We start from the raw sequence: 26661 nt of genomic DNA on the forward strand, positions 1-26661 counted from the left end.
CACTGCTCATTAATTTCATCCATAAAGCCTTTCATTTATCTAGTGTTTATTCCTTTACACTGCCTGCACAAGAGTTGTACTTCCCTTTTTTCTCTGTTTACTCTTATATCTCTGCTTATTATACCACTGTCACCTCATTTTTCCCCATAAATTCTGCATATTCTTTTAGACCCCACTCAAAACTGCTTTCACAAATAATGTCTTCCCATTTGTTTGTAATTCTTTTTCCTCCCTCTTAGAGTAATTCGTTTGTACAATTTACATAGTACTTAAAATGTTTTACTTTGATTGTGTGTGTGTGTGTGTGTGTGTGTGTGTGTGTGTGTGTGTGTGTGTCTGTCTGTCTTATGTTTCCAACTAGTTTGTAGATCCTGTGGAAGTAACTGTGCTATACATGGAACAATTTTGTGCTTATATTTACTAAATATTTATTGAATGGTGTGGTAAAGTAGATGACTTGTTAATCTGTGTACATTTTTAATTTCCTTTTAGGAAGAACTCTTACTGGTGGCTTATAAAGAGTGTCACAAAGCTGTGATGCGGTGCAGTACAAGTTTTATATCTAGTAGCAAGACAGTAGTACAATTGTGGGGTCATACTCTGGAAACTAAGTCATACAAGGTATCTGAAGATCTTGTAAGCATACATCTGCCACTCTCCAGGACTCTTGCTGGTGAGTGTTTGTTTTTTGCATCTTTCTATTAGCTTTGTTTTTTAGATATTCAGAGTAGTAGAACTATTTCTGTTTTTGTTCTGTACTCATTATGTACAAACATATTCATATCACACTGCAGTTAAGAACTGTCACTGTCCTTCAAAGAGTTGTCACCAGAACATTGATCTCGGGATGCTTGTTTACCTGGGCCTTTTGTTATTTGGGTCAGCTAATGAATCCTTTTAATATACACTGAAGGATTAACTTGGTAACTCATTTCCCACCCCAATTTAAATATGGTAAAATCTTGTTGCTGGTTTTTGTGGGGTTTTTTTCACTGAAGTATAGTTAACACACATTGTTACTGGTTTTTAACCCTCTTCTCTATGAGATTACACCAGTGTGTTATCTTTGTTGTTATTCCTTTCACCACTAAAAGAAAGAAATAAGATTCTCTTTAATCATTCTTTGATTTGCATTTCCATGTAAATTGGTCCTGTCAGGTTTTTTTTTTTAATAACTTTATGTAAGTGTATGTATGTATTTATTTATTTTTGAAGAATGCTGATAGCAGCTTTCTATTTAGTTAGTTAGTTAGAAAGTAAGGAAGCTCCATGCTTCCTTGAACTCACAACCCTGAGATCAAGAGTTGCATGCTCTACTGACTGAGCTAGCCAGATGCCTCTATGTTTATATTTTTAATTGTGGTAAATATACATATAACATAAAATTTATCATTTGAACCATTTTAAAATGTATAGTTCACTGGCATTAAGTACATTCATATTGCTCTGCAGTCATCAACCACCATCCATCTCCAGAATATGTTTCATCTTCCCAAACTGAAATTCTGTACCTGTTCAGCATAACTCCTCAATCCCCCACTCCCTGCGGTCTATGGAAGTCACCATTCTACCTTCCACTTGTATGTTTGACCCCTATAAGTACCTCACTTAACTGAAATCATATACATATCCTTTATAACTGGCTTATTTCACTTAGTGCAATATCCTTAGTTTACCCATATTGTAGCATGTGTCAGAATTTCCCTCCTAGTTAAGACTGAATAATATTCCATAGTTTGTATATACCACCTTTTGCTTATCCATTTGCCTACGAATGGATGCTTGGGTTCCTTCTACCTTTTGGCTGTTGTGAATAATGTTGCTGTGAGTATGAGTGTACAGGTATCTGTTTGAGTCCTTGTTCTTAGTTCTTTGATGTATGTACCATAAGTGTAATTGCTGGTTCATAAAGTAATTCTACTTTTTAATTTTTTGAGGAACCACCAAACTCTTTTTCATAGCAACTGCACTGTTTTACATTCCCACCAGCAGCGTACAAGGGTTCCATTTTTTCCTGCATCCACACCAACACATCTTCTTTCCTGTATGTTTTTTTTAATAGCCATCCTAATGAGTGAAGTGGTAGTTCATTGTTTTTGTTGTTGTTGTTGTTTTAAGTTCATTTATTTATTTTGAGAGAGACAGCATAATCCTGGGAGGGACGGACAATGAGAGAGAGAATGCCAAGCAGGCTCCACACTGTTAGCACAGAACCTGATGTGGGGCTTGAACCCATGAACCATGAGATCATGACCTGAGCCAAAGCTAAGAGTCGGGTGCTTAACCACCTGAGCCACCCAGGCACCCCAGTTCATTGTGGTTTTGATATGCATTTCTCCAATGATTAGTGATTATTGAGCATCTTTTCCTGTGCTTGCCGGTCATGTTTATATCTTCTTTGGAGAAATGTCTGTTCAAGTCCTTTGTGTATTTTTTAATCAGATATTTTGTTGTTGAGTTGTTGGAGTTTTCTGTATGTTCTGGATATTAGCTATGTATCAAACATATGATCTGCAAATATTTTCTCCCATTCTTTGGAGTGCCTTTTCACTCTGTTGATAGTATCCTTTGAAATTATTGCCAAATCCAATGTCATGAAGTCTATTCCCTGTTTTCTTCTAAGAGTTTTACAGTTTTAGCTCCTATGTTTAGGTTTTTGATTCATTTTTAGTTTTTGCACATGGTATAATTGATGTGATTTTATGTCACTTCTATTTTTACAAAAAGAAATACTTAAATTAGTTTTCATTTCTTTTGATTAGTTAAGAGCAGAATAAGGATGTCTTGAGAGGCAGCACAGTATTTTTATATAACGTGTAAACACACCTTGCACTATGTAGGATCTTAAATACATTAATAATACTATGTTTTAAAATTAGAAGTCAAAAGTTTGCATTTCTAAACTCAGTAAATATATATTTAAACCTCATAAGTTTCTGAACTTGAGTTAATGAGGGATACATTAACTGGGTTTATTGCTTTTTCATTTCTCTCTCTCTCTCTCTCTTTTTTTTTTTTAACCTTTAGGTCTTCATGTGCGTTTAAGCAGGCTGGGTGCCGTTTCAAGACTACATGAATTTGTGCCTTTTGTAAGTGACTCTATTAAGGGCTGATTTACTTATACCCTATTTCTAAACACCTCTTGGTTGATGAGAGGGAAGAAAAATTTTGAAACCTACCTGGATAATTCCCATTTAGTAATTTTAGGTTTCTATATAAGTACATTGAAATCTAAATCACCAAAACTTGGAGTTAACTCATTCAAGCCCATCTGTTTTACAGATGAGAAAACTGAAGAATGTCTAGTGCCATGACTTTGAGACACATCCAAGCCCTCTGAAAAATAATGAAATTGTTCCTCTCTTTCAGGAGGACTTTCAAGTAGAGGTACTAGTGGAATATCCTTTGCGTTGTCTGGTGTTGGTTGCCCAGGTTGTTGCTGAAATGTGGCGAAGAAATGGACTCTCTCTCATTAGCCAGGTATGGCAAGGCCTATTCACATTCATGTGAATGTGAGTGTGTTAATTTTCTGATTGTTTTTTCTCTTATATAATTTAACCTTGTGTCTCTGGATTTTGCTATTTGCTTTCTGTTTTCTTATATGAACTCAGAAATGAAAGTTCTAGTAACCATGTAGATATTTCTCCTAGTGAGTAGATAGATTAGGTGATAGCCAGTAGAAATGTGCCCATTAACATTATGAGGATTTCCTTACCTGGAGACCTATAGTCTTCCCATCACCTTTCTTAATAGAAGGCCACTTTAACAATTTTTCCCTCTGTTCTAGAGCAAATAAAGAGAAGTGCTTTTCCTAAAAGATGGGGAAACTGGACTTGTAAAGATACCACTTGGGAGAAAAATCGTGTTATGATTGATTGTAGAAATTAGTTTACTTTTATAGAAGTGGGGATTTTTAAATCAGAGGAAATAAATTCTTTTGTTGCACATGTTGAGAGAGTAATAATAAGAGCATTTTAAACTTGGAAGTATTTTCATGCCATATTTCCTTACTTTAAAATCTCACGAATCCCTTAGTGATTCATAGATTTACAGCTTTTTTTTTTTTTTTTTTTTTTTTTTTTTTTGCCACTAAGGAGTTCTTGGAGTTTCTGGTTTAGAGAAAGTTTTAGGAATAGTGTTTGTTAAGAATTCTGTTTGAAATAAAACAATTCATGCCACTTCTATCTTTTATTTTACAGGTGTTTTACTACCAAGATGTTAAGTGCAGAGAAGAAATGTATGATAAAGATATCATTATGCTTCAGGTACCTATTGAAATTACTTTGGATACTTATGTCTTAACCTTCTTCGATCCCTTGTAGAGGGAGAGAAAAGATACAGTAATTATTTTTAACTTTATTTACTTAAATTTTTCTCACTGTTAAAACTTATTAGGGTATCATAAAAAATGGAAGGGATTACTACATTATCTTTTGCAGACTTACTTTATACTCTTTCTGACAGTCCTACTGGAGACAAATGTTTGTTCATTTAATACACATGGAACTGTCATGCTGCGTTTCTTCCACAGATTGGTGCATCTTTAATGGATCCCAACAGGTTCTTGTTACTGGTACTTCAGAGGTATGAACTTGCTGATGCTTTTAACAAGACTATATCCACAAAAGACCAGGTAAGCAACAGAAACTGACATGTGTATCAATTCCAAAGGAAGTATTTTTGTTAACAATTTTAATCATATTTAGGATTTTTATTTCTTTATGTGTATTTCCAAAAATCACACATATACACATAACATGCACGTATATCTACATATGCACATATGTACTGTTTTTACTCTACAAAAAGTTAGAATGTTTAGATTAATAAAAGGAGAAGAAAAATCACATGAAAGACTGCCTCCTAGAAATGATCACCTTCTAAGTTTTGGTGTCTTGTTTGTTTTTGAAACAAAAATTGGATCATTTTGTATGTGCTATTTGGTTATTTGCTTTCTGTGCTTAATGAGATGTTGTGATAGGTTTAAATAAATATACCACCACTTTTTTTTATATCATAATTTTTAAAGGCTATATAGTATTGCGCTGTACAATTGCATTATACTTTGATCCCCGAATTGCTGAAGAGGTTTTCTAGTTTTTTGGTCTTATAAACATCTCTGTACCTCAGGGTTTAAACACTTGCCTAATTATTTTGTTAAGATAAATTTTTAGAAGAGGATTACCTGGAGAAAACAGTATGCTTTTTCTTAAGACTCTTAATACATATTGTCACATTGCTCTCAGAAGAGGTACTCAGATTTACACTCTTTAGCAGTGTGTACCTCTGTAGTGGCACTAGTATCTTTACTCTTTGTTGATGTGGTAGGTGAAAGGTGGTCTTTTATTTGTAGGTGTAGTTCTTTAATGAGCATTGAGGTTGACCATGTTTTCATGATTATTGGCCTTTTTTCCCCCTTTCTGATAGTAAATTATCTTTCCAACCCTTTCCCCTTTTTCAGTTTCTGTTAAAGTTCCTTATTTAATAAGGATATTTTTCACTTGTATTTGTTACATTTTTCATAGCTTATAATTTGTTGTACTGTGTAGTTTTGTTACATCTTCATTGCTTTCATATTTGATACAAACTTATAAAGTAGTCCTTATGTACTTTAAATTTATGAATCATGTTATTTTATTCTTTCAAATTAGAAGTTACTTGCAAAGGACCAAAGAATAGGATACAAAATACAAAGCTAATTTTTAGTCATGTTTTATACTTGGTGAAAAATGAGTATTTCATTTTGCTATACATTGCTTAAGTAAGAGGGGTGTTAAGGAAGAGTATTCTCACGAACTGGTATCTGTTATTTGAAGCCACTGTCCCACCAACCCAGGTAAGAAGGAAGTCATAAGAATTAGTTTGTTGACTTAAGGCTATATGGTAATGATAATGAAAATAATATTTGTATTGAGTTCTTATTATATGCCAGGTATTGTGAACCTTATGGAATTTGATGTCAGTAAAGGGAATTATTCACCTAATTTTCTGCTGCAGTCTGAAGGAAAATACTGGACTGCATGAACCATGAGTCTGATCCAGAAATGTATGTTTTGTAAAGGCTTTTGGTTCTTTTGTAACTAATTTATTCTTTTTTGATTCAATAGGATTTGATTAAACAATATAATACATTAATAGAAGAAATGCTTCAAGTCCTCATCTATATTGTGGGTAAGATTAAAACATTAATCTTATGAGTTGTTTTCAGAGAGAGCATTAATAAAAACTATAATTTATCATCTTACCCTTCTCGCAAATACAGCATAGAATATTAGAGATTAATGTGACTAATATGATTGATGTGTTTAGAAACCTAGCTTTTAAAAAGCACAGTTCTGTTACATCTTTGTTTTTCAATACCTGATTTATAATTATTTGGTCTTGTTTTACTGGAATACGATTATCCTAGTTAGAAATGTAGATGAAAAATACCTATACATTGAGTGCTAAAAATTTTATTTATATGTGAAATTTCAAAGTAATATAGGTCTTAGTAAAAAAAATTTTTTTTTCATTGTGTCATTCTTTTTACTTTGGGTAAATATTGGCCATACTTTTTTGGTTGTTTTTTTTTTTTTTAATGTTCTGTATTATAGACTTTGTTGATTTTACGAGCTAAGTAAAATTTCTTGACTTCTCATTCTGGATATTGTTTCTTACTTTATGGCAGCAAACATGCTTTTTATTGTTAGTTCTTAGTGAGGATTCTACCCCTGGCTAAATCTGAAAACATGGGTTCATTTTACTTGTTTTCAGAGAGTTAGTTACTGACTGGCTGCTTGTCTCAGCAGAAAGTGTGGTGAACTTCATTGCCATTGCAAAGTGAGTTGTAAATGTGTAAAAGATTTTTAAATTGATGATATACTTTATTAAATTATAAAAACTTGAGAATTTTTATGTTTGTTCTTGGAATAGTGTGTGAAGAATTTCTAGTACTATATTTTTGCTGTTTTATATTTTTACTGTTTTATTATTGCTATTACTGTGTTTATCTAAATTTAATGGGTTTTTCCTCCTATGTGATTTGATTTTTTGTTAATACCTGCTATATTCCTGAGTACAGTAACTTCATTACTTTCATTATCATTAATATATATTAATGAGATATATATTATCATTTATATATATTATCATTTAATATGTATAATCATTAATATAATATATATTATATTATTATTTATATATACTATCATTATATATAATATATATTATCATTAATATATATGTGTTAATATATAGTGTTAACTATGTAATACTATATATTAACTATATAATAGTCTATAATACATATTGTATTATTGATTTTTAGGAATTATCTATAATATATTAACTATCAGAAGCATGCCATTTACATTTTTGGGGTCTTAGATTCATGATTTGTAAAATTTGAAGGTAATCTATGTGATCTCTGAGCTTTCTTATAGCACTAAATTTCTAGAGAATACTGTTTTAGGGGGAAAAAATTGAAAGTTATAAAGTGCTTTACAAATGTTAAGAGGGATGATCTATTTGAAATGAATTCATTTCACAAAAGTCATTCTTTGGCTAATTTATAGAATTTATCAAATCTCTTAGGCAGAAGCTTCCTGCCTGTGTAATAACTTTGTTATAGATATCATAAGAGTTTGTATATTACAAATCAGTGGTGACATAAGGCCAGATACCATAGGCCTTCTTAAGACAATGGGAATTAGATGCTTTCAACACCAGTTCCCATAGTTAATTTAGCTATTTTCTCTCTCTGTTTGGCAGTTTATTGAGATGAAAAATGGAAAATGGTCATGTGGGCATTTTAGCAACACCAGTCATTCCTGATACATATTACTGTTTTGTCATTTAATCCATAACAACATATTTAAGTATCTTGTTTGTGGGTTTTCACCTTATTCTGTCTTAAATAACAAATATAAACAAAATCAAGGAAGATCTTGAAAGAAAAGCTATTGTTCACTGATGGCCAGTAGTCTTTCAATGCCATCAGCCTTTTTTCTAGTATTAGAAACACATGCTAATTTAATTGAGGGGCCTTGTTTATAATGTGTGAGTATGTGTACATATACTTCTGTGTGTGTGTGTGTGTGTATAGGTTAAGAGAAGGCCTGTGTTCTTTGGATCTCTTCATTTTTCTTCCTCTGTCTTTTAGCAAATAGACTTTTGTTCAGATTTAGGAAAATGTCCAAATAATTTCTGGTCCCTCTCTCATAGACTTAATGCAGTATTCTGTGTATTAAGTGTTCCTGGTAGAAGAGATTTAAGTAGAAAACAATTGATTGTTTTACTTTTCTTTTCATTGTTTGTATTAGGTGAGCGTTATGTACCTGGCGTGGGAAATGTAACCAAAGAAGAGGTCACAATGAGAGAAATTATTCACTTGCTTTGTATTGAACCCATGCCACATAGCGCCATTGCCAAAAATTTACCTGAGAATGTAAGTCCAGCATTGTTGTTGTTGTTGTTTTTCTTTTTTTGGAATTGGAAACAAAACTACTTTGAAGTTTTAGGAAAATTTATTTAATGAATTTTGCAGATCTACAACTATTCATTCTTTAGTGGTATAAACTTTAATAATTCTGGACTTCTGGGCATTAGGAAATTAAACATCTCAGTCTCATGGCCACAGGTGATATTTAAGTTTTTGTATTTGCTGACAATTGAAGTAATAGTCCTAAAGATTATGGATCTCGGGGCGCCTGGGTGGCTCAGTCGGTTGGGCGTCCGGTTTCGGCTCAGGTCATGATCTCACGGTCCATGAGTTCAAGCCCCGCATCGGGTTCTGTGCTGACAGCTCAGAGCCTGGAGCCTGTTTCAGATTCTGTGTCTCCCTCTCTCTGACCCTCCCCTGTTCATGCTCTGTCTCTCTCTGTCTCAAAAATAAATGTTAAAAAAATGATAATAAAAAAATAAAAAAGATTATGGGTCTCATATTTTTTCTTCTGGGATTTAATTATGAATTAGAACAATGATTCTTAAAAGAGAATTGGACTTATCTATCAAGGTTTTCCAGAGAAATAGAATAGAGATAAATTTTGACTGTTGGTCATTTTTCCTAAAAAAATATTTGTATCTTTTTCCAGTTTTATTGTTTGTTTTTAAATTTTTTTAATGTTTATTTTTGAGAGAGTACAAGCAAGGGAGGGGCAGAGAGAGAGAGGGAGACACAGAATCTGAAGCAGGTTCGAAGCTCTGAGCTGTCGAGCCTGATGCGGGGCTCGAACTCACAAACTGCGAGATCATGACCTGAGCTAAAGTGGATGTTTAACTGACTGAGCCACTTAGGTACCCCTTTTTCCAGTTTTATTGTTAATTGATTCTCAGACTCATTTGGCATATCACCTTCATAATTTCTACATATCCATCTACCCATTTTATAATTATTAATACATTTTAAGATTAATTTACATTTTTCTTGGCATCTTTCTAAGCAATACTATCAGTGAAATAGGTTTAGTTTCTGGATTTTTTTTCTAATATGTATTAAAATAAGTGAGTAACTATTCACAATTTTAAAAATATATAACTGTATAACATAAAATAATTTCATACACCACTAGTGATACACATATCATACTTTGCAAGAAGAATGCTTTAAGGCATACCCTAACTTCATTGCTTATCCCAAGTGCATTATTTTATTTTATTTTATTTATTTTGAGAGAGAGAAAGAGGGAGCACAAGCAGGAGGAGGGGCAGAGAGAGAGAGAGAATCCCAAGCAGGCTCTGCAGTGTCAGCACAGAGCCAGACGCGGGGCCTGAACTCACAAATTGGATCATGACCTGAGCCAGAATCAAGAGTCAGACGCTTAAGTGACGGAGCCACCTAGTCCCCCTACTATGTGCGTTATTTTAAAAGGAGGTTAAATGCCTCAATTTTTGCAAAATTATTATGTGCTTACTTTAGTATCTCAACTATGTTCTTATCCTGATTTTAAATGACTTCATTAAAAAAAAAAAAATTCCTCGATCAAGGAAAAGTCCTGGCCAATCAGAAAATTATTATAATGCAGAAGCCAGACTACATTTGGACATCTACATGTGTTTGGCTGTAGATTCCATTTATTTTATAACCTTGGTTTTAGGTATTGGTACAGCATGGGCATGTCCTTAAATGATGTGGGTGATGAACATAATAAATAAGGAAAACTCTTTTTCTTTTTTTTTTTAAGTAGTGTCCACACCTAGCCTGGGGCTCGAATTCACAACCCCTAGATCAAGAGTCACATGCTTCACTGACTGAGCCAGCCAGGCACCCTGAGCTCTTTTTCTTTGAACTGTTGGGTGTGTGTTTGTGTGTTTATATACATAAGTGTATATGAGGGCAAATTTAGATAAAATTTCTTCCTTAAGTAGTTTATTTATAGATCTTATTTCTGTTAAGAAATTGGTTCCTCAAAACAATTGGTTTCAGACCCAATTTTTTTATACTGGAAGTTGATCTTTTTTTATTGTTTACAAAGTACTTCAGGAATGCTGTTGAAATGTATTGCAGTTCACAGTAAGAGAAGGAAAAGTCATTGCATGAAGGTAAAAATGACAAAAATATTGTTTCAACAGGAAAATAATGAAACTGGATTAGAGAATGTCATAAACAAAGTGGCCACATTTAAGTAAGTACTTAACATTTATGCTTATTTTGGGAAGTAGACCAATCTTTGGTATTGTACATTGGATATTTGTAGAAGCTCGGAAGTCCTTGCCTGAACTCCTAAGAGCAAGAATGGAGTACAGATGAAAAAGGGTGAAAATGAAGGGCACACAGTTAAGCACTGAGTAATGTGTTTGTTGAAAAAAATGAGTATTTTTGCATATGTGGATGTTAAGAAACTTAGTAGAAGACCATGGGGGAAGGGAGGCAAACAATAAGAGACTCTTAAATACAGAGAACAAACTGAAGGTGGGTTGGGGTGGGGGAGAGGGGAAATGGGTGATGGGCATTGAGCAGGGCACTTGTTAGGATGAGTACTGGGTGTTGTCTGTAAGCGATGAACCATGGGAATCTATCCCAAAAACCAAGAGCCCACTTCACACACTGTTTGTTAGCCAGTTTGACAATAAATTATATTAAAATTAATTAATTTTAAAAAATGAGTATTTTTGGAAAGTATATGAGAAATACTGATTCATGATATTAAGTGACTTAAATAGTAAGTACACTTGGCCCTTCAACATGTTCAAATAGCATGAGTCCACTTACACGTGAAGTTTGTACAGTATAGTACTGTTAATGTATTTTCTCATTTATGATTTTCTTAACATTTTCTTTTTGCTAGCTTACTTTTTGTGAGAATATAGTGTATGATACATTTAACATACAAAACATGTATTGACTATTTATGCTATTAGTAAGGTTCCTAACCAGTAGTGGGCTATTAATAGTTAAGTTTTTGATTGATGAAAGAAATAGAAGATGAACAAATAAATATTCCATGCTCATGGATTAAAAGAGTTAATATTATTAAAATCTCCATATTATCCAAAGCAATCTATAGATTCAATGCAATCCCTGTCAAAATACCAACAGCATTTTCCACAAAACTAGAACAAATAATACTAAAAGTTGTATGGAACCGCAAAAGACCCCAAATACCCAGAGCAATCTTGAGAAAGAAAAAAAAGCTGAAGGTGTCCTAATTCCTGATTTCAAGATATACTACAAAGCTATAGTAATCAAAACAGTATGGTCAGAATGACCAACATAAAAAATAGATGAAACAGCAAGTGTTGGTGAGGTTATGGAGAAAAAGGAACCCTCTTGCACTGTTGGTAGCAATGCAAACTGGTACAGCCACTGTGTAAACAGTATGGAGGTTCCTCAAAAGGTTAAAAGTAGAACTACCCTACAATCAGTAATTGCACACTGGGTATTTACCAAAAAGTTCAAAAACACTAATTCAAATGGATACGTGCACCCCTATGTTTCTTGCAGCATTATTTACAGTAGACAAATTATGGAAGCAGTCCAAGTGTCCATAGACAGATGAATGGATGAAGAAGACATGGTATATATTATACACTGGAACATGATTCAGTCCTAAGAAAGAATGAAATCTTGACATTTGCAACAGTATAGATGGAGCTAGAGAGTATAAGGCTAAGCGAAATAAGTCAGAGATCAGGTCTGTAAAATATCAAATAAACTTGCTCAAATTTGTTTAAATTTCTTAATTATGAAACACAACTGAGCTGTTATCAGGACTTTGAGCTTGCCATATAGGTTTTTAGTTTTACTATTGGAATGAAATTTCTCATTTCAGTTTAAGCAAGCTGATTGAGATATGATTATTTCTTCTAGAGTTTGAGTTTTAATTACTGTTTAGGTTCTTATTTTGTCAGTATTGTATACTGTAGAAATCCTGCAGTTCATCTCTGTATTTTCTGTCCGTTTAGGAAACCAGGTGTATCAGGCCATGGAGTTTATGAACTGAGAGATGAATCATTGAAAGACTTCAATATGTACTTTTATCATTATTCCAAAACGCAACATAGCAAGGTAGGAAAGGATATCCTCTTCAGTAAATAAGCCTAAAATGCTTTATGCTTTCTAACTCTGCAGGAAATTTCGTGTTTTTTTTTTTCTATAGTTTTATATTGGTTCTCATTAATAGAGGCCATTATCTCACCCAAGAAATTAAAATTGAATCAGTAATGTTACCTAGTATACAGGCAGTATTTAAATTTTTCTGATTTACCAAAAATATCCTTTATCCCGGTCTCATGGGGAGGAGGATTCAGTCAAGGATCATGCACTTTATTTGGTGTCATGTTTCTGTAATCTCCTTTAATTTAGGATGATGTTTTTGCCTTTTTTGTCTCTCATAATATTGCCATTTTATAATATGCCATTGCCACGTAGAGTATAGGCTAGTGGTCTTTTAGAATATCCTACATTCTGAATGTATCTGATTGTATTCTCATGATTAGATTCAAATTAAATGTTTTGGGGTAAAATATTATATAGATAATACGTTGTATCAAATCAGGCACATGATGTGTATTTGTCCCATTAAGGGTGATGTTAAGTTTGATCACTTACGGTGATGTCTGGACTCGTCCTTACAAAATGAATAATTTCCAGGCCGCAGTACAATGCCCTGAATATAATAGGCACGAGATGAATATTGTTGACTGAAAGAATGGGAACTAAAATCTTGAGGAGGGATGTTACTCATCTGTTTTGCAGTGGCTTTTCCTAGGACAGTCATTTTATTTCTGGCACCAGGTAACATTTTTAATACATCAGTATATAAGATATTTTGGTAGGCTCCTGGATCTTTCCTGCCTGCTTCAAAGTATTCCATTTGTTTCATGCTTGCCAAGCAGTATATTTAAAGATAGACTTTTTTTTTTTTTTATATATATACACATAGGCAGAACATATGCAGAAGAAAAGGAGAAAACAAGAAAACAAAGATGAAGGTAAAAAGTGAGATTCTGATTTGACTCATTTTGACTATTTTCTGTGGTTTTGTATCAGCCTAGTATATAGTGTTTTTCACTTTTGTTTTTGTTGTTTTTAAGAGTGGGCAACTAATGAAAGTGCATAGACCCCTTTATTTCTTGTCCTCATATTAAGATATGCCTTACATCAGTGGTGATACAATTTTTAAATTTATAGCAAATGGAGTTTACTTTGGGTGACTGATATAGTGACTTATATTTCCCTTGACATTGATGCATTCAGTGCTTTAAAAGTAACAAAAATCATGTGTTGTTTTGCATGTAATCCATGATTTTGATATACGCAATTTAGCGTGTAGGATAACCCAAATAAAAATGTACTTGTTTGTCTCTTCTGCCATCCATCTCCCACTCACTTTAGCATTACCACCACCACCACCTCCTGAATTCTGCCCTGCTTTCAGCAAAGTGGTTAACCTTCTCAATTGTGATATCATGATGTACATTCTCAGGACCATATTTGAGCGGGCAATTGACACAGATTCTAACTTGTGGACTGAAGGGATGCTTCAGATGGTATGTGTACCTGAAATATTTTCTCTACTTCGAATATTGTCTTTACTTCATAGAGTGCTTGAGGATCCAGGGAGAATATTTTTGGTCTTTTTAACTTTAGTCCTAGGGGTCATTAAAAAGAGTTTAGATGTGGCACAGACTTTCTTAGTGACACACATTGTCATGTTTTTTAGTATCCTTACTCTTGGGGACCATTTATATTACAAAAAAAGTGGGGGGCATCTGGGTGGCTCAGTTGGTTAAGCATCCTACTTCCACTCAGGTCATGACCTTACAGTACGTGAGTTCAAGCCCCTCGTTGGGCTCCATGCTGACATTGTGGAGCCTGCTTGGGATTCTCTCTCCCTCCCTCCCTCTCTCTCCCTCACTCTCTCTCTCCCTCTCTCTCTCCCTCTCTCTCTCTCTCTCCCTCTGTTTCTCCCTCTCTCTCCCTCTCTTTCTCCCTCTCCCTGCCTCTTTCTCCCTCTCTCTCCCTCTCTCTCTCCCTCTCTCTCTCCCTCCCTCTTTCTCCCTCTCTCTCCCTCTCTCTCTTTCTCCCTGTCTCTCCCTCTCTCTCTCCCTCTCTCTCTCTCTCTCCCTCTCTCTCCCCGTTTCTCCCTCTCTCTTCCTCTCTCTCTCCCTCTCCCTCCCTCTTTCTCCCCCTCTCTGCCTCTCTCTTTCTCCCTCTCTCTCTCTCTCTCTCTCCCCTCTCTCTCTCTCTCCCTCCCTCTCTCTCTCCCTCCCTCTTTCTCCCTCTCTCTCCCTCTCTCTCCCTCTCTCTCTCTCTCCCTCTCTCTCTTTCTCCCTGTCTCTCCCTCTCTCTCTCCCTCCCCCCCGTCTCTCTCTCTCTCTCTCTCCCTCTTTCTCTCTCCCTCTTTCTCTCTCCCTCTCTCTCTCTCTCCCTCTCTCTCTCCCCCTGTTTCTCCCTCTCTCTCCCCCTCTCCCTCCCTCTTTCTCCCTCTCTCTCCCTCTCTCTCTCTCTCTCTCTCCTTCTCTCTCTCCCTCCCTCTCTCTCTCTCCCTCCCTCTCTCTCCCTCCCTCTCTCTCCCTCTCTCTCCCTCTCTCTCTCTCTCTCTCTCCTCCCCTCTCCCCCTCTCCCTCCCTCTCTCTCTCTCTGCCTCTCCCCCACCCATACTTTCTCTCTCTCTCAAAATAAATGAGTAAACTCAAAAAAAATTGGGAAGGGGGACCCCTGGGTGACTCAGTCAGCTAAGTGTTGGACTTTGGCTCAGGTCACAATCTCGCAGTTTGTGGGTTCCAGCCCCACATCAGGCTCTTTGCTGACAGCTCAGGGCCTGGAGCCTGCTTCGGATTCTGTATCTCTGTCTCTCTCTACTCCTCCCCTGCTCATGCTCTGTGTCTCAAAAATAAATAAATGTTAAAAAAACTTTAAAAAAAAAGTTTTTTTTAAAAATCCTGCCTGCTAATAGTAAATTGTCATATCTTTTTTGCATCATAATTTTCTATATTTCTTATTTCACTTGAATTATGAGCAGTATAATAAAGATTTGAAGACAGATTTGGTTACACCACTTTTTATTTAGGAGTAAAGAATAATTTCCCTGTTGGTAAGTGGTGTAAGTATAATTAGTTCATAGAGTTTTTATGAGAATTAGCTCATTAAGTGGAAGCAGCTATTTTTCTTAATACAATTATAAATTACTTAATAATGTCACCTTTGGTAGCTGTAACTGGATATTTATTTAACTTAATTTAAAATTTAACTAATTTAATTTAATTAATTTTCTTTCTTCCGTGGCTGTTGTTGGTATGGAGGCTCTAAATGCTGTCATACCTGTATGTGTATCTCAGTTTTTGTTATAGCAGTGGTAAATACATGAGTAAAAAATTTCAAACCATGGAGATATTTTTGAAATCAAAAATTAAAATATCTTTGCCTACCTCCTAGGGTCATGCCTAGAAGATAAACACTGTTACATGTTTGTCATCTTCCTGGGGTGCCTGGGTGGCTCAGTCGGTTTAAGTGTCAAACTCTGGATTTCAGCTCAGCTCATGATCTCACAGTTCAATCTGCTTGGGATTCTCTCTCTCTCCCTTTCTCTGTCCCTCCCCTGCTCATGTGCATGCTCTCTCTCTCTCTCTCTCTCTCTGTCTCTAAAAATAAATAAATAAACCTTAAAAGGTTTGTATCTTCTGGAAATCATTCCACATTAGCAAATATAGGCCTATCTTATTCTTTTTTATTTATTTATTTATTTTTAATGTTTATTTATTTTTGAAGGAGAGAGAGACAGAGTGTGAGTGGGGGAGGGGCAGAGAGAGAGGGAGACACAGAATCCGAAGCAGGCTCCGGGCTCCAAGCTGTCAGCACAGAGCCCGATGCGGGGCTCGAACCCACAAACCGTGAGATCATGACCTGAGCCGAAGTCGGACGTTCAACCAACTGAGCCACCCAGGCGCCCCATGGGCCTATCTTATTCTTGATAGATGCATATTCCATTGTTTGGATATCAGTAGTGCATTTTACCAGTCTCCTATTTATAGACATTCTTAGGGTGTTTTTAGGTCTTTGTATCACAATGAAATTTGTACATCCTTTTACAAATATCTTTGCATACTTGAGACTGATTCTTAATACTAAGTCTGTACCTTTATATTTTGGATAGATATCGTCAAATTGTCCTTCAAAAATGTATATCAGTTTACTTTCCCATCACCAGTGTGGTGAAAAGTATCTGTTTCCCAGCACCTCAGCCAACTCTGTATTTTACTTAACTGTAAAATTTTTGCCACTTTAAAAGATGGAAAACAGGGTGGTCTTATTTCAGTTCACATTTCTTTCATTTTAGTGAGGTTGACTATTTTTCATATGTGTATTTATCATTTCTCTCTGTGAGCTGCTCATTCATAACCTTTGCCCATTTTTATGCATAAGATTGCTTATTTTTATACCTTCATTTAAAATATATTTACTTGAGGAATCATAGTTTCCTCTTTCCTCTTCCTCTTCCACTTTTCATTGGTGCCTGGGTGGCTCAGTTGGTTAAGCATCCAACTTCGGCTCAGGTCATGATCTCATAGTCCATGAGTTTGAGCCCTGTGTTGGGCTGTGTGCTGACAGTTCAGAGCCTGGAACCTGCTTCAGATTCTGTGTCTCCCTGTCTCTCTGCCCCTCCCCTGTGCTTGCTCACGCTCTGTCTCAAAAATAAATAAACATTAAAAAAAACTTTTTTAATACAGGTTTTTTTTTTTCATATTCCTCTTTCAGGCATTTCATATTCTGGCATTGGGTTTACTAGAAGAAAAGCAACAGCTTGAAAAAGCTCCTGAAGAAGAAGTGACATTTGACTTTTACCATAAGGCTTCAAGTATGTTTTAGTATTAATTTTCAGTATAGTTTCAGCTAATTACCAAGTGAAAGTTTAGCTCTTACAGAGTGTTAATCTGCCACTCATTAAAGCATAGACAATTCTGAAATTGTTTAAGACGTTTCCTAGCATCTTTAGTTCTTAACTAATGTTTTCAAAAATAAAAGTGTTTTTTTAATTCTCTGCTGTATCTTTTTACTGCATGATCCCCCCCCCCCTTCTTTGAATGGGAGATAAATATATTGATGGTTTCTTACTTGCCTTCTTTGTCTAGTATTACCAAATATTTGCTGCTTCATCAACCATAACATTCACACTACCCATCTATGGAAGTTATTAATGTTCCTGAATGTAAACTGATTGCAGACATCTGAGTGAATGATAATGTGTGTGTTTGGCACTGTTTTTTACCTGGCAGAACAGGATAGGTTTAGATTAGATTTTTAAGTTTTATTTAGATATTTATTAGATTAAGATAGTTTTCATCAAAGCACATTCCAGGGACATTGATTAGGAGACCAAAAGGAGAAAAGCTTCTCTTTTTCTATTTATAAACTGAGTTTTTTCGATCCTTGAAGACATCATATACGTATTCAGTTTATGGGCATAAACAGCCCCCACGTTCATATTTTGGGGAGGTTTGGTTCTAATTAACTACTTTTATTAGACAATGAACCAAGTGGAGGAAAGGTGAGACACAGATCCTTAAAAGTAGCTTTCACTTAGCCCCAGTGGAAAATGTATTAAGAATTTTAAAGTAATTCAAGTTTTTCATGTTTAATTTAGTACTGAGTACTTCATGTCATTGCAGATTCTTCCATTGAAAAATTAATGTATTTAAGGAAGTGATTGTGAACTTTGGCTATCAATGTGAATAACATTAACTATAAATTATAATTTATACATAATTATGAAGATACTCATTTATGATTTGTAACTTTTGTGTTTTAAAAAAGGATTGGGAAGTTCAGCCATGAATGCTCAGAATATACAGATGCTTTTGGAAAAACTCAAAGGAATTCCCCAGTTAGAAGGCCAGAAAGACATGATAACATGGATACTCCAGGTGAACCTGATAAACTAATCATATCTTGGTTTATATATTTAAGAATCCTCTGTTTGCCTGTAATGTTAAACTACTGTTCTCTAACTGTAAAGTCATTTACTATTGATTTCGTGGTCACTCACATGTTTTCCTATTTTAGTGAAAGGATTTTTTTTTTAATTTTTTTTTCTTAATGTTTTTATTTATTTTTGAGACAGAGAGAGACAGAGCATGAGCAGGGAAGGGGCAGAGAGAGAGGGAGACACAGAATTGGAAGCAGGCTCCAGGCTCTGAGCCATCAGCACAGAGCCCGATGCGGGGCTCGAACTCACAGACTGTGAGATCATGACCTGAGCCGAAGTCGGACGCTCAACCGACTGAGCCATCTAGGCGCCCCTGAAAGGATTTTTTTTTAATTAATTAAAATTTATTCATTTATATCATTATTTAGTCGGTATCTATTGATTGCCTTTTATGTGCCATGGTCATTTCTAGACACTGAACAAGATAGATAAGGTGGTTGCTGTTGTGGAGCATATACTAGTTCAGGTACAGGCAATAAACAAGAAAAGGATAATCAGAAAAAAAAAGAAAGAAAGAAAGAAAAGGATAATTCAGTAGATGAATAGAGGGTAACTTCAGATGGGTAACCAGAAAGGCCTTTCTTAGGAGGTGACATTGAAACTGAATGACATGGAGCCAGTCTTAGAAAAATCTGGAAGAGTATTCCACACAGAGGGAACAGCACTGCAAAAGCTCTAAGGAGGCCAGAAAGAAGGCCAGTGTGACTGAAGCACAATGAGAGAAGGAGAAAAAGGTAGGCAACAAGGTCAGAGGGACAGCCAGGGGCCAGATCATATAGAACTTTCCAGGTGAAGGTAAAAAGGTGGATTTTATTTTTGAGAACAGTGGGAAAGCACTGAAGGATTTTAAGTGACATAGTATTGTCTGTACTTTTGTAAGATCACTCTGGCTGCTGTGGGGTAAGTGGATTATAGGGTATAAGAGTAAAAGCAGGGAAACTATTAGAAAACTGTTGCAGAAATCCTGGTGAGAGATAAGCATGACCAGGGCTCGGATGCAGATGGCGAGAAGCTGGACTGATTCAGGTGTAATTTGGTAGTAGAATCTGTAGAACTTGCTGATAGATATGGTGGATGAGGGAGATCAAGGAATCAAAAATGACTCCTGCATTTGGAACTTGAACTGTTGGGTGGATGGCAGTGCCTTTGGGGAGGAGTGAGTAAGGAAGGGGTAGGGAGAGAAGCTGGAAATAGTACTTTAATGGGAATCCTCCACATGGAAACATGAAGCCAAGGTTTTGGAGCTTCACCTCACTGGACTTATTAAAAGATTCTGATGTTATCAGATAGATATTGTTTTGATAACTAGAATATGGATTGATTAATTTCCATATTCATATCAATTGGAGATCTTTGTACTGATTTGTACTTCAAGAAGTTGGCTTTTTTTATTCCTTAGAGTAAGTCATTAAACATGTTTGATATAATTAGATTTGTGGCTATAAGGTAATGTTATTATTAAGGTTTCTCTTGAAGCAGAATTCACAAAGAAATTTAGTATTTGTGTTAAATTTGCCAATATAATTACTTTAAAATACAAAAACAAAACAAAGTAGATAAGTTTACAACTTTTATTAAGAAAATAAATTGAACTGTCATTTATTTCAACATGTATGTCTTGCAGACACAGTGTTATATATTAGAGATCTATTCCTGAAAATTGATTTTCTTGTAGAATATCAAAGTTTATTGTCAAAATATACAGAAGTACAAGTGTCCACTGTTAAAATCATTAGGAATTTTCCTCAAATGTTCAATATAAAGTTGTGTTGTAAGTTCCTAGTGGGAGGTATTTACACATGAGACTGAGACTCCTTCAAATATAAACATTTTGTGGATGGATGTACCATCCTATTGCTGAAACATTGGTTTTTGTTAAAAACAACGAGACTGATCTATGCAAGCTATTATGGAAACATCTTCACAGATAAATGATTAAGTGAAAATGGAAGATAGGAAACAATGTATATGGTAGGATTGCTTTTGATGAGAATATGTGTAAATATAAAGAAATATGTATTCTGATAATTTTTTCATGCAAACAAATACTAATAATCTTTAATTTAGTTGATTTTGGGGAGAGGGACTTGATCAGGGAGAGGATTTCATTTTCCATTTTGTATTCTCGTCTTTATATGCCTTTGCATTAAAATAAGTAATTTATAATCTAAAAAATTTTTTTTTCCCTAGGAAAAGCAGAGAAATGCTAATACCTACAGATGGAATTAGCTAATTTTGTTGCCTGCAGCCTCCTGCTTAGCTGTATTGCTAATCAACTAGGGCAGGTGTTTGTCACAGTCAGGAGTCACTTTTTATATACTTAAAACTACTTATATAACTATTTATATGCATGACTGTGTGTATGTAAAGTTTAAGTCAGAGACGTTTGGTGACGTGATGACAAAATCAAATTAGTGAATTTTTCTGTTTCTTATCAGTCTAACCAAATCTTTTTTTTTTAACATTTCATCTATTTTTCATAGATGTTTGACACAGTGAAGCGATTAAGAGAAAAATCTTGTTTAATTGTAGCAACTACATCAGGATCAGAATCTATTAAGAATGATGAGGTAATAACATTATATTAATGGTGATGTTCTTGGTCTTTGAACTTTACCGGTTTAAGGTAGCTGCTGCTTTTTTATTAGAAGGAAGCTGTTTGTTGTAAAGTTTGTGAGATGTCCCATCTTCTTTTGTTCATTGTGTTTCTGTACCACAGGGTTTAGTGCTGCTTGACACATAGTTGTCCAGTATAATATATGTATTTTACAAAATCAGAGGAAATTGATGTACGTGGAGCTCTGTCGGAAATACCATATTTTATTAATTTTTAAAATATTTTAATATCTGAAATTGGGATATATCCTATAATCAATGACTTCTTATAATTTAGTCAGCATTCTTAGTGGAACATAAGAAAATGGTACATCTTAGATTCAATGAAATGTAGTAATATTCAGGTTATGATGATTCTAATCTTAAAATTATTAGAATACTATTTATTACTTATGATTTTTTTATTATAGTTTGTAACTATTCCTCCTAAAAGAATAACACTGGACTTAAGTTAGAATAAACAATAAAAAGACACCATACATGTCAGTAATATTGTTAAAGTTCTCAGTTTTAGCAATGCATCTAGTAGTAACTGTTAGATAGTGTCAGGTTGGTCAAAATTGATTAAATGTCAGTGATTAAACAATTAACATATGATTTAAAAATTTTGTTTCATTTAATTTTCTTAATCTACCTGCATTGAGTATAAAAGACCATTTATTAGATATTTAAAGTACTTGGGGCTTTTAGATTAAATTATTGAAATAACCAAAAGAGCAATTAGTTGTATGATAGGATGGAGCCTATATGCTAGTTCTGAGACATCAGATTGAATCTAGGCTTAAGGGGAAATCAAGTGTTATCAGACTCTTACTCTAGGAAGTTTTGCTTGACTGAATAGTGTATGTCAATTTTAACAATGGATCCTACCTAATTTTTGTGGTTTTTTAATACCCAGATTACTCATGATAAGGAAAAAGCAGAACGGAAAAGAAAAGCTGAAGCTGCTAGACTGCACCGCCAGAAGATCATGGCTCAGATGTCTGCCTTACAGAAAAACTTTATTGAAACTCACAAACTGATGTATGACAGCACCTCAGAAATGTCTGGGAAAGAAGACTCCATTATGGAGGAAGAGAGGTAAAACCTAGCAAAACTAAAAATTAGCAACTCAGTTTTTTTGAGGGAAAATGACATATTCACTTTAAATAAAATCTTTCCAAAATATGTTTTGTAGTAAGAGAAATTATACTGTGTTTAAATTAGCAAAAACACAGTGGGAACTCTAAGGTATTATTGAATGTAAGTTTATGTTGATGAACAGTTCAAGTGCGCAATAGTTTGTTAAAAGCCTTTATGTACAAAAAGGAAAATGGAAATGGTAAAAATCGAAATCAGCTTCTGTTATCTTGTATAAATGAGGGCCCCTTTAGGTACACATTTATATATCAGTTCATATATTCCACCGTTTTTATAATTTCTGGTAAAAATGAGTGTAGTTACTACGGGTTGAAAAAAAATCTTTCACCTGAAAAAGGTAGTTTATATTTGTTTTTCTTTTTTTCTTGAAGAGAAAGAAGACACTGCCTGTAATTGTAGTCATGGACAGCACATTACAATGGGAATCAATAAATCTGATTTTCTGAGTTCTACTGTGGTGTGCTCTTGGGGAAATCAGTTAACCTTCTGAGAGCCACACTTTGTGAGCTCTTGTATGGTTGCAGTGTGAAAAGGAGGGAAAATAAGGATACTTTTAAAAGCACTCCAATTTAAAATGTAAATACCTCCTATGGTTTGTTTGTTTTTTTTTTTTTTTTATATATAATTTATCGTCAAGTTGGCTAACATACGGTGTATACAGTGTACTCTTGGTTTTGGGGGTAGATGCCCATGATTCATCACTCATGCACAACACCCAGTGCTCATCCCAACAAGTGCCCTCCTCAATGCCCATCACCCATTTTCCCCTCTCCCCCATCCTATGCTTATTTTTAAAAATAAGCTTTGACTGCTCTTTAAATAATGTGTGTTTTGGATAGTTTTAAAAAATTGTGCTTTTGCAATAACATTAGAAACAGACATAATTTATCTGTCATCTTGAAGCAGGGTACGTTAACAAGGACCACAAAGAATAAAGACTATATATTTTAAAGATAAAAAAAAAAAAAAAATATATATATATATATATATATATATATATACACACACACATATATATACATATATACATATATATATATGAAGGTAAGCTATCCTTAGCTGACAATAGTAATAGAACTAGAAATTAATATAAAACTTTATAAACAATTCACAGAAGTTCCAACCCTGGAGATACTTTATATTAGCAACATGCTCTTTATGAAAAAGAGACTACTGTATGTTTAGCCAAACAAGAGGATAGGAAGCAAAAAATGTGCTCAGAGTTAATTAATGGCCTCAATGCTTTTTATTTATTTTTATTGACTGATTGCACACATAAATTATTGTGTTCTAGTTGAAAACAATTCAAATAACACAGTTAGATCCCTTAGACCATCCTCTGCATTCCTGATCTTTCTGCACAGATAACCATTGTTAATAAATAACTATTGTTCTAGGCCTCTTCTATGCATTTATTAACATATATGCATAAATGAGTATTGGTTTGTGTTTTTTAATAGTTTATTTTACCATACCTTTGGTTCTGCAGCTTGGTTTTTTACTCAGTGTTTTATAAATCTCTTCATGTCATTCCATATAGGTCTATTAGATTCTACATGATTCTTTATGTGTGAATATACACTATTTTGTTTGTTAGATTTGGGGCATTTAAGTTGGTTTTCCCTTATTTTCTAATTTTCCCTTAATATAAACAATGTGTCAGAATATTTTTGTATATTTGCTCCCTTGTACAATTGTATAAGTACTTCTCAAGAGTAGAATCTAATATGTGAAAGTACTGGCTCATCATTATTTTAAATTTTAATAGATACTATCACAATAAAACTCCAATGTAGTTTTACCAATTCCTACTCCCAACAATGTTTGAGAGTTCCTATTTTCTTCATTTTCATCAATGCTTATTATTATCATCAGTACTTGAAAATATTTGATAGTCAACATTATAAATCTCTGCCAGGCTGAATTTCCCTATTACTAGTTAGTACTAGGTTGAGCATCTTTTCATATGATTGTTCACCAAATTCTTTAAAATGTTTGAGAGAGGGGCGCCTGGGTGGCGCAGTCGGTTAAGCGTCCGACTTCAGCCAGGTCACGATCTCGCGGTCTGTGAGTTCGAGCCCCGCATCAGGCTCTGGACTGATGGCTCGGAGCCTGGAGCCTGTTTCTGATTCTGTGTCTCCCTCTCTCTCTGCCCCTCCCCCGTTCATGCTCTGTCTCTCTCTGTCCCAAAAATAAATAAAAAACGTTGAAAACAAAAATTAAAAAAAAAAAATAAATAAAAAAATAAAATGTTTGAGAGAGAGAGAGACAGAGAGAGAGAGAGACAGAGAGAGAGAGAGAGAGAATGAACTAGTGAGGGAGGGGCAGAGAGAGAGGGGAACATAGGATCCAAAGTGAGCTCCACACTGACCCCAGAGAGCCCAATATAGGGCTCGAACTCACAAACGGTGAGATCCTGACCTGAGCTGAAGTTGAACGCTTAACTGACTGAGTCACCCAGATGCCCCCAAAAACATTTTAATTACACAGTTATACTGACACATTTTCCTTTTAAAAATCAGATGTCAGAGATAAAGCTACTTCTGTTTGAGCACTGGCCTAAATCTGGGACTCCTTTCTGCCCTTCCTCAGAAGATATTCTGGTTATAAATTTTATGTATCTCCTGTCAGAATTTCTACTATGCTATTACCTGTAAATATATGTAACCATAGAAATTACATAGTATCATTCAGTCTTTTGTTTTATTTGCATCAATGGTATTATGTGTCCTTCTGCAACTTGTCATATTCACTTGGAAATCTATGCTCTATGTTCTTATGTACCAAACGAGCTCAGTGTTTCTCAGTCTTGGTATTTGGGCAGCAGTTCTTTTTTGTGCTCCATGAATTGCAGGACAGTCCACATCTCTGGCTCCTCATTCACTAAATTCCAGTAGCGTCCTGTAGTCCTTATGGTACCAAAAGGTAAACCTTACCTCACATATTGCTGAATGCCTCCTATGAGGTGGTACCCCATCTAGCATTCAAATTGCACCTTTTAATACTGCTTAGTATTCTGTATGGTGTAATTTCACTTACATTGATGATGAACATTTAAGTTATTTCCAGTTTGTTGAATGATCTGTGGCAATTCAGGGACCTTCTTGCACAGGTAAAGAGGCAGTATTGCAAAGCAGTTCAGAGCATGGCCTGTGAAGTCAGATCACATGGGTTAGATCCAGGCTCTGCTACTATGTAGTGATGAGTCATTAGGTAAGTCTCTTACTGTCTCTAGGCCTCAGTTTCTTCATCTTAACAATGGAGGGTAATCTTAGTACCTACCTCATAGGATTTGTTGGAAAGATTAAATGAATTAATGTAAAGTATTTGAAACAGTGCCTCACATCACAATCAGTGCTTTACAAATATTCGCTATTATTATATTATTATTATACACATTGAGTACATGTAAGAATTGCTAAATCATTAAGATGTAAGTTTTTATTTTAAAGTCTATCAGAATAGAATAGAACTTAAATGCCTAAGAAGAGGGAAAGGCTAAAACTCTTACAGGCACGTATAGAAAGAGTATTGTGTAGCCATTTAAAAACAATGTTTCTGAATAAACTTTAATGACACAAGAAAACAAATAAGATATAAGTGAATAAAGCAGGTGCAAATCTGTATATGTGATCTTAATTATGTAAAAAGAATGGTATAAACAAAGTGGACTGGACGGGAATATACAAATGGTTATCTCTAGTTTGTGAGTGTATAATGTTTTTTATTTTCTTCTTTATACTTTTATAGATTTTCCAAATTTTCTTAAGCATGTATTACTTTTCTAATCAGAAAAAAACCAGATAACCCTGCTTCCTGGTATGAAAATTAACTATAATTCTAATATACACTCTACTTTGTGATCTGCATTTTTTGCACTCAGCAACACAAAATGTATTTTTGAATAAGCAAATTAACTGATATGAGCCAGAAAAATCAAGGGGGAAGATTTTAAGCTAATATTGCTGAATATCATTTTTATTTTACTATTTTTGTTCTTAAAGTTCTTGCACTACAGTTACTTAAAATCTACCAAAATATAAAGACAAGTGACCAAAACATGTGTCCTCATTTCTGGTCGTTTCTCTTGGTAGTGCCCCAGCAGTCAGTGACTACTCTAGAATTGCTTTGGGTCCTAAACGGGGTCCGACTGTTACTGAAAAGGAGGTGCTGACATGCATCCTCTGCCAAGAAGAACAAGAGGTGAAAATAGAAAATAATGCCATGGTATTATCGGCCTGTGTCCAGAAATCCACCGCCTTAACCCAGCACAGGGGAAAACCCATAGAACTCTCAGGGGGTATGTATTGTTTAATAAATATCCTTTTGAGCATTTCTTTTCATACTTATATAATGAGAAAAAAATATTGGAAGAAGTTTGGGAGTGAGACTATATTTAGCCTTATTTAGTCAGATCATATTTTACCCATATGTAAAATGGTCTCTAGATATTTACATACCATGTTTGCTCCTTTGTTTTATTTTTTAATTTTAATTT

The 26661-nt window shown here is 34.7% G+C and overlaps 1 protein-coding gene across 2 annotated transcripts in view; it reads left to right on the forward strand.

The window, feature by feature from the left end:
* UBR1 (ubiquitin protein ligase E3 component n-recognin 1) overlaps positions 1 to 26661 on the forward strand; it is a 132113-nt gene that overhangs the window by 65475 nt on the left and 39977 nt on the right. For both annotated transcript variants that reach the window (XR_008417101.1, XM_053889137.1), the window contains exons 15-30: positions 493 to 673; positions 3028 to 3089; positions 3370 to 3480; positions 4200 to 4265; positions 4532 to 4633; positions 6108 to 6171; positions 8304 to 8428; positions 10552 to 10604; positions 12385 to 12487; positions 13365 to 13413; positions 13817 to 13971; positions 17180 to 17279; positions 18236 to 18345; positions 20891 to 20977; positions 21922 to 22103; positions 26258 to 26463. Coding sequence is in view for 1 of the 2 variants with exons in the window: in XM_053889137.1 (XP_053745112.1) it covers positions 493 to 673; positions 3028 to 3089; positions 3370 to 3480; positions 4200 to 4265; positions 4532 to 4633; positions 6108 to 6171; positions 8304 to 8428; positions 10552 to 10604; positions 12385 to 12487; positions 13365 to 13413; positions 13817 to 13971; positions 17180 to 17279; positions 18236 to 18345; positions 20891 to 20977; positions 21922 to 22103; positions 26258 to 26463 (1756 nt within the window). In the remaining variant the exon portion in view is untranslated. The remainder of the gene's footprint in view (positions 1 to 492; positions 674 to 3027; positions 3090 to 3369; positions 3481 to 4199; positions 4266 to 4531; positions 4634 to 6107; positions 6172 to 8303; positions 8429 to 10551; positions 10605 to 12384; positions 12488 to 13364; positions 13414 to 13816; positions 13972 to 17179; positions 17280 to 18235; positions 18346 to 20890; positions 20978 to 21921; positions 22104 to 26257; positions 26464 to 26661) is intronic.

The sequence above is a fragment of the Panthera pardus genome, unplaced genomic scaffold (assembly GCF_024362965.1).
Source record: "Panthera pardus isolate Hobbes unplaced genomic scaffold, ASM2436296v1 HiC_scaffold_24, whole genome shotgun sequence".
NCBI lineage: Eukaryota > Metazoa > Chordata > Mammalia > Carnivora > Felidae > Panthera > Panthera pardus.